The 14,492-nt window shown below is 40.9% G+C and overlaps 1 protein-coding gene across 5 annotated transcripts in view; it reads right to left on the reverse strand.

Annotated features, from left to right (window-relative positions):
- KIF1B (kinesin family member 1B) overlaps positions 1 to 13,716 on the reverse strand; it is a 136,263-nt gene extending 122,547 nt beyond the window's left edge. For 3 of the 5 annotated variants that reach the window (XM_072975418.1, XM_072975415.1, XM_072975420.1), the window contains exons 1-2: positions 13,363 to 13,716; positions 120 to 300 (exon numbers count right to left, since the gene is read on the reverse strand). In XM_072975418.1, coding sequence (XP_072831519.1) covers positions 120 to 225 — 106 coding nt within the window. In that variant the 5' untranslated portion in view covers positions 226 to 300; positions 13,363 to 13,716. Of the gene's footprint in view, positions 1 to 119; positions 301 to 5,464; positions 5,483 to 13,212; positions 13,234 to 13,362 lie in introns of those variants that run through there. The other 2 variants (XM_072975416.1, XM_072975417.1) reach the window with 2 other exon arrangements.
- Positions 13,717 to 14,492: the final 776 nt, after the last annotated feature.

The following is a 14,492-nucleotide window of genomic DNA, read 5'->3' on the forward strand; positions in this document are numbered from 1 at the left end:
AGCAAAGTTCAAAGTGTTAATAAATACCCAAATGTTCACTTATTCTGAGCACAGCAGGAAGGGAAAGAGAGAAGGACAAAAAAATGAGACAGAACTGATAGAAAACAACATGAACTCACTAGTTGAGTTGCCTTGCATCTGAATGATGCATTTGGACTCTTTGCTCGTCTCTCGAGAATTGAAGGGTCGCACACGGACAGCCACCTTCACTGAGGCTCCCGACATTCTGATGGTCTTGTTATATATATTCAGTCCAGAAATAAAGAATCAAATCTTCTTTTGAAGTTAAGTTCAAGTTTCCTTTGAAAAAAGAAAAAAATTCCATACAAGGTAGTCAAAATTAAAGAAAGCATAGGTTAACTTGAGCGTAAGAGCTATTATCTTATATCATAGCACTATTTGTTTCCATTTCTAAAAACCTCATCCTTTTTCTTCTCTATAAACCTTGTATCTCAATAGTAAAAAATAGAAAATTAAAGATGGTAAATTGTTTTCCTGGTCCATTTTCTCTTTTTTTTTTTTTTACATTTTTTATTGATTCATAATCATTTTACAGTGTTGTGTCAAATTCCAGTGTCATTTTCTCTTTATCATACCTAAAAAAATCCCTGAACTTAAAAATAAATAAATATTAACTGGAAAGTAACATCTTCCTTGGTCTCTTTTTCCGGGTCAATCTTCAGTAATACATGAAAACAAACCCAAAATGTTTACTTGTTAAAGAGGGTTCCTTTAACAAGTAACTTCCCATCTGTCTTAAAAAGAAATGCACTGAACTTTTTATATTTTAATTACAGTTTGAAACATCCAGTTACATGATGTATATATAATTAAACAGCAAAGAACAAAGATAAGCTCTAGCTAGCTTCTTTAACTTGTAGGTATCCAGGGATTCCTTTAACTTCGACGAGCCCTTTCATATGTATCTCATTTGACCCTCACAACCACCCTGTACAATAAACCGAGAAGGTTCCAAGAGACCCAAGCTCTATCCTCTGACTCATGGCAGAATCAAATCACATTTCACTACTGAATGAAGCCACAGGAAAAAATGTGAACATTTTTTAGAGGAATAGTTTCCCTCCCAACAGAACAAAATGAACACTATTCTGTGACAAGAACCCACATAAGTAATTTCCACAAGAAAACAAAAGATCTCAGTTCGCACTCTATCTGTTATACAAACATCTTCAAGAACTGAGAAAAAGAAAAAACTAAAAAAGAAGAACACTTATGGGTCCAATTACCAAGGAACTCCAACAGAATTTAAAATCTGACTAATTGTTTTCCACATAATTAAGTAAAGGTTAGGAATGCTAACCTTCAGCTGTACTACTATTAATGCTTTCCACAGGAAAAGGCCAAAATAAAAACCCTATCTTATTTTCTTAACAGCATTATCATTATCTGAATTCTTGTCTTTTGGAACATGTCTATTGTCCGGCTCTTATACAACCACCAGAACGCTCAAGACCTCCTCTGCTAGCACTTGAAACAGTATCTGATAAAAGAACTTGTTTGCTGAAAGAATGAATTAATGAATTATACTTCCCAGTTGTGAGAATTATTCTTTACCTGGATAATCATCCTTTACATGAACTTATTTAAGTCCTTTACTTGGTTTACTGACATTTTTTGGTTTGTTTCAAATGATTACAGTATTTATTGATATTAATCTTTTGTTTGTGGTTTTCATTGATATGGATCTTATCATATTTGCTACAATGTTTTTTCCAGACTGTTTCACATTTTAGTTTACATTAATCAGATGGTTATTCTTTTGATATACTGAACATTTATTGTGATCACACTTATCAAATGAAAGCTTAGTTATTAACACTCCCCATCGATATAGCATGACCTATAGTCACTATGTGAGTACTCTGTCAAAATAGAGCAAATGAAGCATTCACAAAAAACAAGACATAGGATGCATCTCAACCCCCTAGAGTTCATTTTAACATACAGCCATCATCTCAACACTCAACATGTCCCATCATCTTCTTCCCCAAACCAGCAATCTCTGTCAATCTCCTCATTTCTGTCTGGCCCCATACCATCAATCTTGGAGTCATCTTTGTATCGTTCCCTTTGAATCCTTTTATTAGTGTTAACATTATTAATGAAATACCATATGAAAACTTTTAAAACATAAATTTGCACTTTTCTATCCCTTCCTTCCTCTTATTCCCATTGTCCTTACTACCTCATGCCTAGCCTACTTGTAATAGCGGAACTAACTGGAGTTTTTAGTTCTAATCCAACAATCCTTTAAATGGGGTTGCACAAAATAACCACACGGGGGTCTTTTGAAAAGCAAATGAGCCTAGACTCCTCCAGCCTGCTGTTCAATAGTTTGGAGATAAACCCCACCTATGTTGTTTTGTTTTGCTTTTTTCACTTTCTAAAGATTATGTTGCAATCTCCAGCTGAGAACCCTGCTTTAAGCAACTGCTTAACCCTACTGCAATACTAACCTTTCTAAAGCATGACTTTCAATTTCACTTCCAAATCCAAGAACCTTCTCTTATTCTCCAGTGCTTACAAGATTAAAGTACTCTGTGCTCTAGTCAAGTTCCGTTACTATTCCACACACGTTCTTTCACTTTCTTTCACGTTCTTTCACTTTCTTTCACGTTCTTTCCATTTCTCTCCTACAATGGGCCTATGAATCTTCATTTTCTCCTCTACCTGATGGCCCAATTCCAGTCTTACCTCTTCCAAATGACCAACCAAACACTCCAGGAATCATTGGTATTTCCTACAACACTATATAGCCTGCTTTTTAAGAACACTGCTATCATTTTATAGGACTGTATTCTATCTTGCACTGTTCTTTAATAGCTTTCCAAAGTGAAAATTCTATTCCTTTAAAAAATCTCTTTGAACTTGAATTCCTTGAAAAAAATGGTTAATTCCAAGTATGGGCAAGAAATTTCAAGATGATCCTGGGACATTTCAGTATGACCACAAGCAAGAAATCAAAGATGAATGGGGTCATGGCAAAAGGACACAGGTGCCAACTTAAAGAGGCTCCCTCTGGCCAAAGACGAGATAACTGAAGCATAAAAATATATACATACATACACATTGCATATGGATTGAAAAACATTAAATATATAAATTCATAGATTTATAACAATACTTTCACAAACCTCATTATTCTGAAAACTGGCAAATAAAACAAAAGAATGGAGCATATCCAGTCTGTATATCCTGTGTAAACTATATTCCAGAACAGCCAAATAGTCACTGAGGGCAAGTTTTTCTTTGCAGAAAACATTCAGCTGATAGATGCAGAAGAAATGACAGAATTAGAATGTCAGCATTTCCCAACCTTACTGATACAAAGGTTTTCTGCATCATCACTACTTACTAAATAAGCCTTAGATGAAAGGTTGGTTGATGTGAGAACATTATACTGTACGAATTAGGCTGACAACATCTGAACCAAATGATCATTAATCTCAACATCACTAAAAGTGGGACATCTGGGTGGCCTATGCTTCCTGATGTGCTACATACAACAGGAAACAGCACCACCTAGTAAATATTCTTACCCCACCCCTTAAAAAAAAACTGATTAGAATCAAGCCCCAGTTTGCAGAACATGTAGAGAGCAAAGGAACAATTTAAATGCCACCTAGAAGATGCAATCATCCAAACCCAGAACACGGAAAAATCTACAGGACAAATCACCCAGTTTCTTCAATAAAACAGCATGATATTGGGGGGGGGGTGTTAATAAAAGAGACTTAAATGTTGACAATTACTGAATATTGTAGATATTTAAATTAAAAAAACAAAACTTTCTTCTTTTATGTTCTATCCAGGGCCTACCAAAGTGTTGAATGCTGTTGATTACCTTACAAACCGACAAGAAAGGCTGAAACCTCCTTGCTGAGTTTTAGATGTAAAGTACTATTTAGACATAAAGTACTAGGAACCAAAATACTAACATCTCTAATATACAACGCCCCCCACATGAACACTTTTCAATAGTGTTTGACTCCACTACCTAGCTATTCTCCTGGTATTTCATTCACCCAAACCCAAAATATCTCTCCACTTTCCCCAGCTCTTCTACTTCTTTTCTAATTCTTTTAATATTCTCACCATTCTCCTGTTTCCACACAGGCCAAAAAGCTTGCTTCCTCTATGCATCTAATCAACCTTCAAATTGCATGCATTCTATCTATAAAATCTCTTTCCATTTCTACCAACACCATACCATCCCTTTTATGTACCACCATACCATCCCACAACCATCCTACACAGTTCTGTCATTTTCATCTACTCCATCCATTCTACGCAACACTGCCAGATGCATATTCCTGAAGCATAGGTCTTGTCATATCACTGTCCACTTAAAAATCCTCAAAGTTTCTCTACTGTCTACCAAGCAATGACCAAACTCCCCACAGTGGCATTCAATGTGTTCTGCAAAAAAACCCACCTATTTTTATAAGGCCACAAAACACTGCCTTCCATCCACATTCCTTAACAACCACTCACCAGAGGATTTCCTGAAAGCATCTCATATTTTTCTGCTCCTGTACCTTTGCTCCAATGTTCCTTTTACCGACCATACCCTCCTCCTCTCTTGTTCTTCTCAAAATTCAGTCTTTCTTACAGGACCTTCTCATATACTACCTATTACTAAAGCCTTCATAGATTCTCCCAACCTCCCAAACCAAATGCAAATACTTCTCTATTTAACACTTCTCAACTCATTGACCTTATCTAGGGCACAATAAGTTGTTTTTCTTTTCTCCACTGTAAATTTTAAGTTTCTTGAGGACAAGAAAGGAATTTTAATCATGTTTCTAATTCCTTACATCACATTTTGACAGTAGTCAAAATATTTTGGTTGAATTTACTGTGTATCAGCAGACTGATGTTAGAATGGTATTAATAAAACACATAAGCTGTTCCAAAATAGACACACAGATTAACCAAAAAGAAAAAGGATAAAATTAATTTCAAATGCCTTCCTAACTGAAAAAGCTAACAGTCATTCTTCTTTGGAAGCGGCATGTACATTTTAAAATTACTTTCCCCAAACAACCTGAACCTAAATTTTTTTTGATTTAACTATCCTGTGGCAAAACTGCAACCATTTTCACCAGTGAGTTAAAATTTTATACAGTAACAGGGAACTACAGTTAAATAGACTATAACAAGTGTAACTTTTGTTACTTCCCTACAACTACAAAGATTATCTCCTTTATAATGGATGTCCGTCAATGAATTATAGCTTCAAAACTCCCTGGTCCTTTTTAAAAAATAACCAATTATATAAATCTGAAATCAAGTTTAAAATCCAGTGAGAAACAATAATTACAGAATATTTTTAAGAAGTTATAGGAAAACAATAAAAATTAAAATATATTTTCCAAGTTTTAAAGAGCCAAGGGAAGAAAGTCAGTAGGAAAGGCAACCATACATACTCTAAATCACTTACACAGCTTTGGTTCTAGACTGCTCCTCTGACCAGTTTTCCTTCCTGATGACATATGACTAGAAGCATTAGGAAAGTGGAATGGAGCAAAAATCCCAGAAGGGTTCACTAACAATAAAGAGATAATAAAACATTTAAATCTAATTCATTTGAATTTTTCTTAATTTTTGCTCAACTGCTTAACTTTGATCTTGTACAATTCTCACTTGCCCTCAGCGGTACCCTGGATTATCAGGAGCCTAAAGAGATGAAGAATTCTCAAACAGACCTTTCAGCAAAGTAAATAAACAAAAACAAAATAATCTTAGTTTTTTCATTGGTTGGTTTCTGTGACATCCCTTTTTTATAGAAAATAGCCAGGATTATATTCCTAAAACAGAGATCAATTCATGTCACTCTCTCTGCTTAAAAACCTTCAGTTGGGGGGGGAGGGTATAGCTCAAATGGTAGAGTACATGAGGTCTTGGGTTCAATCCCTAGTACCTCCTCTAAAAATAAATAAATAAACCCAATTACCACCACTCTCCCCCAAAAATCCTAAAACAAACAAACAAAAAAACCACACAAAAAACCACCCTTCAATTGGTTTCCATGGCCTCAGAACATGACCTAAAAATTCAAGGGCCTCCACAATCCAACCTCCTTCCCAGATCTCAGTTTTCACTGTCCAACTTTAAGCCTTCTCTACCAAGCTCCACTTACTACACCAACCACGCAATCCTGGAAGCTCAATCTCCCTTCCAACCTATCGGGTTCATATCTTTTGAGGGCAAGGTCAACTGTCGCTATGAAGCAGGAGGCATTAAGTCATGTGTTCCCTAACCCTCTTTCTAAGCTAAAAGTCATACCTTCTCTTTGCTCCCTAAAAATGTTGTGTTGATTCCTCATGTTTCTACTGATTTCATTCTGCCCTATATTGCAGTCAGTACTTTGCTTAACTCTCATACATTAATACTTTATTCAGTACATGTCTGTCACAACTAAAAATAGAATTAAACCAAGAAATGCAGTATTCAATACTCAAATGACTGTATCCCCACAAATTTACAATATCAAGTCTATTTAAAAGATAATCTTTTCTACTGAATAAAATTTAAAGAATGAATTATAACAAAATAAATATCTGTAGCTAGGGAGCCCATTTTGAGATGCTGTGAAAATTTCCTTGTTATTATTAAAGTTTGCATCTCTTGGTCTAATACGTTCCATGAGGACCAAGCAGGCTTTAGAATCCAATACTCTGTGTCACTGACCATGGCTACACTGGTAAAATGGCCCCCAAAATATAAGAATTTATTTTTGTGTGTGTATGATTTTGCATGCGTACATAATGTCTATTCTTGTTCTTTGACTCTGTGCGTAAAAATCAGGCATGAGCCAAGCTGTGAAAGCTCAAAATGGATCACATATTAGAAAAGCTTCTTTCTGCATTTTAACTCAATGCCAGGAATCAGACTGCATAGGAAAAGTTTCCTGACAGATCAGATTTTCAATTAAAATAGACTAGCTCAGTCAGGCTCCCGAACTGTTTTCTTTTAACCACTATCAAAAATAACCTGAAACAATTTTTAGGTTTATTAGACACATGTCCTCCTGTCACTGCAATTAAGAATCAAGGAAGGACTCTCCTTTTTACTGGTGACATGACTTTATTCTCATAAACCAAGAGGTGTATCAAGAAACAATAGCTCCTATGTCCTATGCCTTAAAATAAACTATTCTAAATGAAAGTAATTTTATTCATTGTTTTCTTATCTTTCCATGTTTGGATGGTTAATACTAAACTCTATCTACTAAGTCAATTCATTCTAGTATCTGAAGCTACATCCTACAATTTTATTTTAACAGATCCACTGGCAACTCTGCCACTCAAAACCCAATATTCCACTGAAGTTCTCCTACTGTCAAAGTGGAAGACAACAGCTACCCCCAGAATAGTCCAGGTTAAAATAAACTCAGCTCAGCTACAATGTAGAAATGAAAGTTTCAATCAGACATTAATTCAAATTTGGTATTGAGTCAAGGTTCTTTCTTTCTTGAAATCTGCCCGTGACCACACCTTTGCAGCTACCTGCCTGAGAGGCAGCTCACTAGCTGGGCAAGAATGCAGGTCAAACTTTTCTATGTGTCAACTATGTGTCAGTCTTGCCACATGATAAACCAGTACCCAAAGTTTAATAGCTATGTTTTCACTGAGATGACAGCACAGAATACAAGTACCCATGCTGTTCTCACCAGGGTTTTTAGATAATGAGTCTTCAGCTGGGATGCTCAGATTTCTCTTTACATAGTTATATACCTGAACCACATTAGTCATATCCTACATAGGAAAGACTTTAGCTATATTTTCATGGTGTATTCTCAGCATGAAAAGCAGGTAGATCACTTTTCTAAATATATCTCTGAAGAACATTTCTCCCTTGTACTTAAAGACCTGTTGAAAACAATACATATATCCTTGTATCAGGATGTTTATAATACTTTTCTCTTAGAATTTCTTTAGACTTTATTACTAGAAAAAAAGTTCCTCCTGATGAACCATTAGCTTTCTCTTACCACAATAAAAATTGTACAATTTCTCTTTCTCTCATTACCTTGATTTTCAGAAGTTTCAAAACTAAATTACAATAACCACATTATACAAGTATATACCTGTGTGTTTGTATATTTACTTTTCCCTCCTGTCACGTAGATTTTTATTTCTTCTCATTTTTTAACAGCCTCACCATATATACAGTATTGTGGCAAGCTGCTCAGCTCCTTTTTAGAAGCAGTAAGTGATATAAATTATAAATAAATAAAACTGTCCTGTCATAGCCTAATCTGCTATTTATTTTAACACTGGAAATGCGTTATGTAGTCAAAATTCTAGTTCTTAAAAACAAATAAAATTTTTAAAAGTTAAAATGTTTAAAACAAATAAAGCCTTTAAAAGTTCTACAAAAAATTGTGTTGAATGAACGATAGTCATGTGAGTGGCCGGAAAGGCAGGAGCCCCACCAAAACAGAAGCAGACAAAGGAGCGAGCAAAGTGAGCAATAGTTTCAACACTGCACAGGCATGAAGTGTGCCCCCTGGTTTCAGCAATAAAGAGCTGGAACCAGAGCAAGAGCAGCGTCAGTGAAAGGGGGCTGGTCACTGAACCTAGTCTGTGGTGGGTTGGGGAGTAATTAGGAGGCAAGGAATTGGAAATGCAAGTATCCTCACTGCTTCCAGAACCTGGTGGCTGTGAGGGCAGGAGAGACAGCTAGAAGGGTACAGGAATGAAGATCTCCCCTACTCCCCACACTGTGGTTTAATATGAAAGGCTTGCATGTTTCTATCCTTTATTCAACAGCTATTTATTAGGTGCCTACAATGTGACAGGCAGTTCCAGGAGTCTGGGATAAATCGGTGAACAAAACAGATAAACATCTTTGCCATGGAGAAGTTCACATTCTAGTAGGGGAGAGGGGACATTAAAATAATATATAGTTATACAGCTGTTAGGTGATAATAAGTGTTATGAGGAGGAATGGGATAGGCAAGACAGGGGATCAGGAGTGTGGTAGGGAGGAGCGCTGTGCAGGTGGTGAGGGCAGGGTAGGCATGCTGAAGTAGGAAGGTTTAAGCGAAGACCTGAAGGAGGTGAAGGAATTAGCCAAGCAGATTTCAGGGCAAGAGTGCTACAAGTAAACAAAAGAGTCAGGGCAAAGGCCCTAATGTGGGACTGTGCCTGCTGCATTCAAGGGAACTGGGTAAACAGCGAAAGAGGGAAAGAAAAGTAGCCAATACAGCAGGTCCCCAAAGATTAGAAGGCAGTGAGATCCAAAACACAAGCCCAGAGATTAGCTGAAGTCAGAGAGTAACCTTTCCCCTGAGACTGGAGGAAAGAGGGTAAGAAAAAAGGCAGAGACATCTGTAAGCAGAGGAAGGGGAAGTGAGGGAGTTCATGCCTTTTCTTTCCATGAGGCCGTGGGTAACGTTTGTGCCAAGTATGGAGTAGTGGGGAGGCCTGAGCAAAATGGTCAAGATTTCAGAAAAGCCTGTGGAGAATGCGGGAGGGAACTGAGCAGAAATGCTCTGACAGACACCGAAGATAGACTCAGGGGAGACCTAAGACTACACATCAACTATGACACTAATCCCCAGCACTGTATGAGGTTTCTCCATGAGCCAGAGTGAAAAAGGGAGAGTATGGATGACAGGAATGATGCAAGGCCAGCATCTGCACAGTGGGTCTTGTAGAATAATAAAGAAGAATTAAATGCTGCAAGTGCTAGTAAGAAGATAGCTGAGGCAACCACCCCAGAAGTCACAGTGTAGAAAAGGAAGACAAAGAAGTCAAATATGAAAGAGGCTAATGGACCAAGAGACTTGCGGTGGGAGAACACATGGAAAGAGACTACAAAAGTGAGAGCTGTAAATTATCAGTTTAAGGTCTAAACGTGAATTTGAGATCTGAAGATAAAGGTGATGACATGGTAGAAGATGTGGTCAAAATATTGAGTTACTAGAACAGAGTGAAGCCAACATTTGCTTGATCTGAAGTCAAAAAATTTTAAAGAGTAGTTATAAAAGAAGTTCAGCACACTTCTAGTGACCTTGGGGAAGTTATTTGGCCTGTCTCAGTTTCCTCATCTGTAAAATGGGGATAACAGTATCTATTATACATGGCTGTTGTAAAGATTAAATTGATGAGTAAATGTAAGGTGGTCAGAAAAGAGCCTGGCACATAGAAAGAACTCAATATGAGTAAGCTATTTTATCATTATTGTTGTGGTGGTGGTTGTCTATACAGTCATTGATATTTGCCAGGATGATGTCAGAAATTCAGATGGAAGGGAGAACTAAGCAAAGTATCAAAGTCATCAAATAGAGCAATGGTAGAGGATTGTAGAGTTGAATGATGTGCTTTGGCTTAAACAATGTAACATGAAATGTAAAAATTATTTTTAAATCTATCAGACATTTACAATCTTATGACTTAAAACATACATACGAACCACCACAAAACAATCATAAAAGTACCAATCGACTTAGATAATAAGTATTATACAGCAATACAGAGAGGTAAGAGGTTCTGACAGAAAATAATGGAAACCACCATGGCATGAGCAGCAATACAGTAAACTGTACTAAAATAGAAAGGAGCTGGAGCTAACCTTCTCTTACCATATCTAAAGACACATGGTAAAGAACTTCAGAGTAAAGAACTAAATCTCCACATGCACTCTCAATTAACTGGTAATGAATGTCATAAAAATGAGCATAAATGAATCACTGGGCCATTAATCAAAAAGTCTACTCAGAAGGCCAAGGCATCCTTTGTAGGTTTTTCCTATCACCGTCACAACTGTTTCATTTATCTTCTACCAATGAACTGCACAAAAAAAGTTCTAAATGCATAGTAACATTGTTTTATGAACTCCAGAAATCTACTAGTATCTGTTCAAACAAGACCATCTTTTAAAGAAAACTACATGAAGTAGATAACGCTATACCTTTCACTTCAGAGCCTTGTGAAATTGTATCATATCAGTTTACAAGACCAAAAGTATATGCTTACTTCTGGAAAAGACCTGCTGTGATTAGCAGCCTGGGTATGGGTTTACAAATAAGGCAGGGGTCCTTTGTTGTCTGTTACTTTGTACCCAAAAGGAGACCATAGCGGGAAGTGGTCTAGAAGGCTTTGGCCTTGGAGAGATTCTGTTGGTACTCTTCTTGGGAGTTTATTCCCTGTACAAATTCAAAGTGGGAAAGAGGAAAAGGAAAAAAAAAAAAAAGGAAAACTGCACTCATATCTGATCTCAAAAAGTAGAGTCTGCTTAAAAGCTGTACCTAATTGGATAGATTTTGGGAAAACATTCATTAGAGCAGAGCTGCACAGCCTCAAAATCTTCCCTCCAAATCAAACTCACAGACAGGTCTGATTGTATCAAATGCTGAAATTATATTTAGCCACAATTCTTCAGATTTTTTTTAATAAAGTAAATGTAATAATTTAAAACTCAGAAATATTTCTCAATTCGAGTATGGAATTTAACACAAGACATTCAGTATTTCACTCATATTAATGTAATGCAAAAAGCACTAGCTTCTGTTGAGGCCATTTTTGACTCAACCAATTTTAAAAGGAAAGCTTAATGATAAAAATTAAAAATAAAGTGTTAAGACTTATTACAAAATCTTATCTGAAAATGTTTAGTAGTTCAACTTAAGTTGTAGGAACTTACTCATTAAGAAACAGAATCTGAATGGAAGCAAAGGGCACAAAGAAGGCGGGCATGGCACTCTCCAGGTCCTGTCCGTATTCAGGATGCAGGAAAAGACAAAATTTACAGGCTCGCACTGAATTCAGTTATTGATCATTTCCAGATCTTTTTTTACAATGCCAACATGTGTGCAATCTTCATATTCCATCCTTAAACGGTACATTACCAATTTCACTTGCCTCATAACCCAACAGTCATACCAAGTTAATGAGAAAGCATCACCTCACTTCTGAGAGAACACAAGCTAAGATTTTATTATGACTAAGAAAAGCTGACAAACTGCCAGTCTTTAAATAAAATATCCACCATGATATCACTTCTTAAGAGCTATTCAAATCCAATCACTACACTTTCACAGGGCTCAGACGGACCCATGAACACACAAAGCAACATGTTCCGTATCAGCAGAACAGCTGCCTAGAACAGTAAAGAGATATATGAGCAATGGATCTGTTGACAATCTAATTTCAGCTACCTCGAGATTCCATAAAGATGACAACCTGCGTCCTCAGAAATACTGCTGCAAGCCTCTCCCACCATCAGAATACTCGTTTACTTCATCTCAGCATGCTGAGCTACCTTGAAAATCTATCCATCCGATGCAATATACTAATTTCAGACCTCCACACTAGTAAACTGGCCTTAGTAATCCTCTGCCTCTGCACAAGTAAGGCCTCATCAGGCTTCTGTGTCCATAGCACTGGGCATAGAAGATGAACACAGAAACACAATATTTCACCCCAACAAGAAGGGAACCCTGAAGGCACTTTACCTCGGAAACTCAATTAGCAATTCACCAAGGAGGAAAAGTGATTCTGGAGTTCCATTCTGATTTTAGGGCCTGGAATGTTTTGTGTTGCACGAACAATGACTAGCTTGCTGGAGCAGCCTCCCAACCCCCACAACTTGGCTCTGGTGCGGCCAGTCACCCTGAAAGCTGCCAGGGCTGTCACTCGGTGCCTTCCAGCAACCGGACTTGGCTCCTAAAGGATTTGTCAGATCATCCTCCCAATATGGCTGCCAGAGTAATCCCGAGCTGCCGAGCGCCGAGCCCACACCAGCCTTCCCGCAGCTGGCCGGCATCCAACAAGCCCCCTCCCTTCCCATCGCGCTCCTCTCCGGTCCTTGCGCCATCGGCTTCCCCCCTCCCACGCGCTGCCGGCTCCTGCCTTCATCTGGCAAAAGGGCATACCCATATTCCCAGCCGAAGCCCCGATGCCAACCGTAGCGGGGAGAAAGGGGATGCGGGCAGTAAGAAAAGGGGGCTTCAAACCCGAGCTGAGCAGCAATGTGCGCCGAGAGCCCAGGGAACGCACAGACGGAGGCGGCCCGGCTGACCGCTGGGCACACACAACCCGAGCCTGGCGGCTCATAGGAAGCGGAGGGCTGGTGCGGGGCACTGCGGGGCACCCGGCAGGCCGCTGGACCCAAGCCCGGAGCTTGCTGCTGGCCCCGGGACGGCTCCCCACCCCCGAGGGCGAGGCTCCCCCATCCTACCCGGTACCCCGGTGGGGCAGCGCCCTCAGTAGTCGCGGCTCCGGCCCGGAGCTTCCCCCGCTCGGACCCCGCCCGCCCCTCCCCCCGGCGTCCCCCTCCTCAGGCCGGCGGCGCAGCGCCAACTGCCGCCCGCCCCGCCGCCCGTCTTACCTCAGCCGCGCTGCGGACTGACCGACGGACGGGCGGGCGCCGGGTCAGCAGGCGCCAAGGCGCGTGGGGGCGCAGGGAGCCCGGCACCGACGTTCCTCAGAGCAAGCAGCGGCCGCCGCGAGCCGCAGGGAGCCTCTGGGCAGCCCCATCACGCAGCGGGGCAGCCCCGCATCGAGGGTCGCGGCGGGCAGAGGGCGGGAGCGCGGGAGGCCGGGGCGCGGCAACCGGCAGGCGGTGGCGGGGAACGGCTGCGGCGGGCTGGGAACGATTCGGAATTGCGTTGGCACCTCCCAGGACCGCCGCCGTCTGACTGCCCCGCGTCAGTCCTTGAGAAGCTCCGCCCGCAGCCGCCGGCACGGGACACCGCCCCGAGCCCAGCAGCCGCGCGTCACTTCGGCCCGCCCCGGCGCCCGCGACTGACGCGAGAGGCAGCCAATCGGGACGCAGATCTTAAGGAGACCGGCCAATCGCAGGGGGAGCCGGAGAAGGGGTGCGACGAAGAGAGGCAGAGACGGCGGGGCGCCCCCTGGTGGTGCAGGAGCCGGAGCGGATGCGGCGGTGCGGGGTGGGCGAAGGCGGCGCCCAGAGTCCCCTCCCGGGTGACCCCCGAAGGGCGTTAGTCGGCAGCAGCCGCGCCTGACTTACCCGATGATCCGCCTTGTAAGGGGACAAAGCCAGGCCGAGTGGGGCGGGGCGGGACTGTGGGGGCCAGACGCTTGCGTCTGGGGGCCGGGAGCCGAGATGAATGTGGGAGGCGGCCGAGTGTGGAGTCATTGTCCGTTTGGAAAACATCTCACACGTTGAAGCCGCCGAACACAGCGCAGTCGGAGCTGAACCACGCAAAGGGATGAGTGTATTATCCCGCAGAAAGCTTCCCGGCCTATTCTTATCGAGCTCGATCACAGCACCTCCCACACGCCACCTTGGGAAAAAAGGGGTAATGAGTAATAGAAAAGCATGATTTAGTGGGCAACTTGTCTCCTTGGGAGACCGAGTAAGGGCCGTGAGTAAAGGAACAAAAAGCTTTCTATCGCCCCGGAGTTAACCAACCGAGCTCCCCTCTGGGAGATGCCCTTGAAGGAGAGTTGTTGGAATTTAGAAAGCTGGAGAATACAAGCGCTCTGATAACG

The sequence above is a fragment of the Vicugna pacos genome, chromosome 13, assembly GCF_048564905.1.
Source record: "Vicugna pacos chromosome 13, VicPac4, whole genome shotgun sequence".
NCBI classification, from domain to species: Eukaryota; Metazoa; Chordata; class Mammalia; order Artiodactyla; family Camelidae; genus Vicugna; species Vicugna pacos.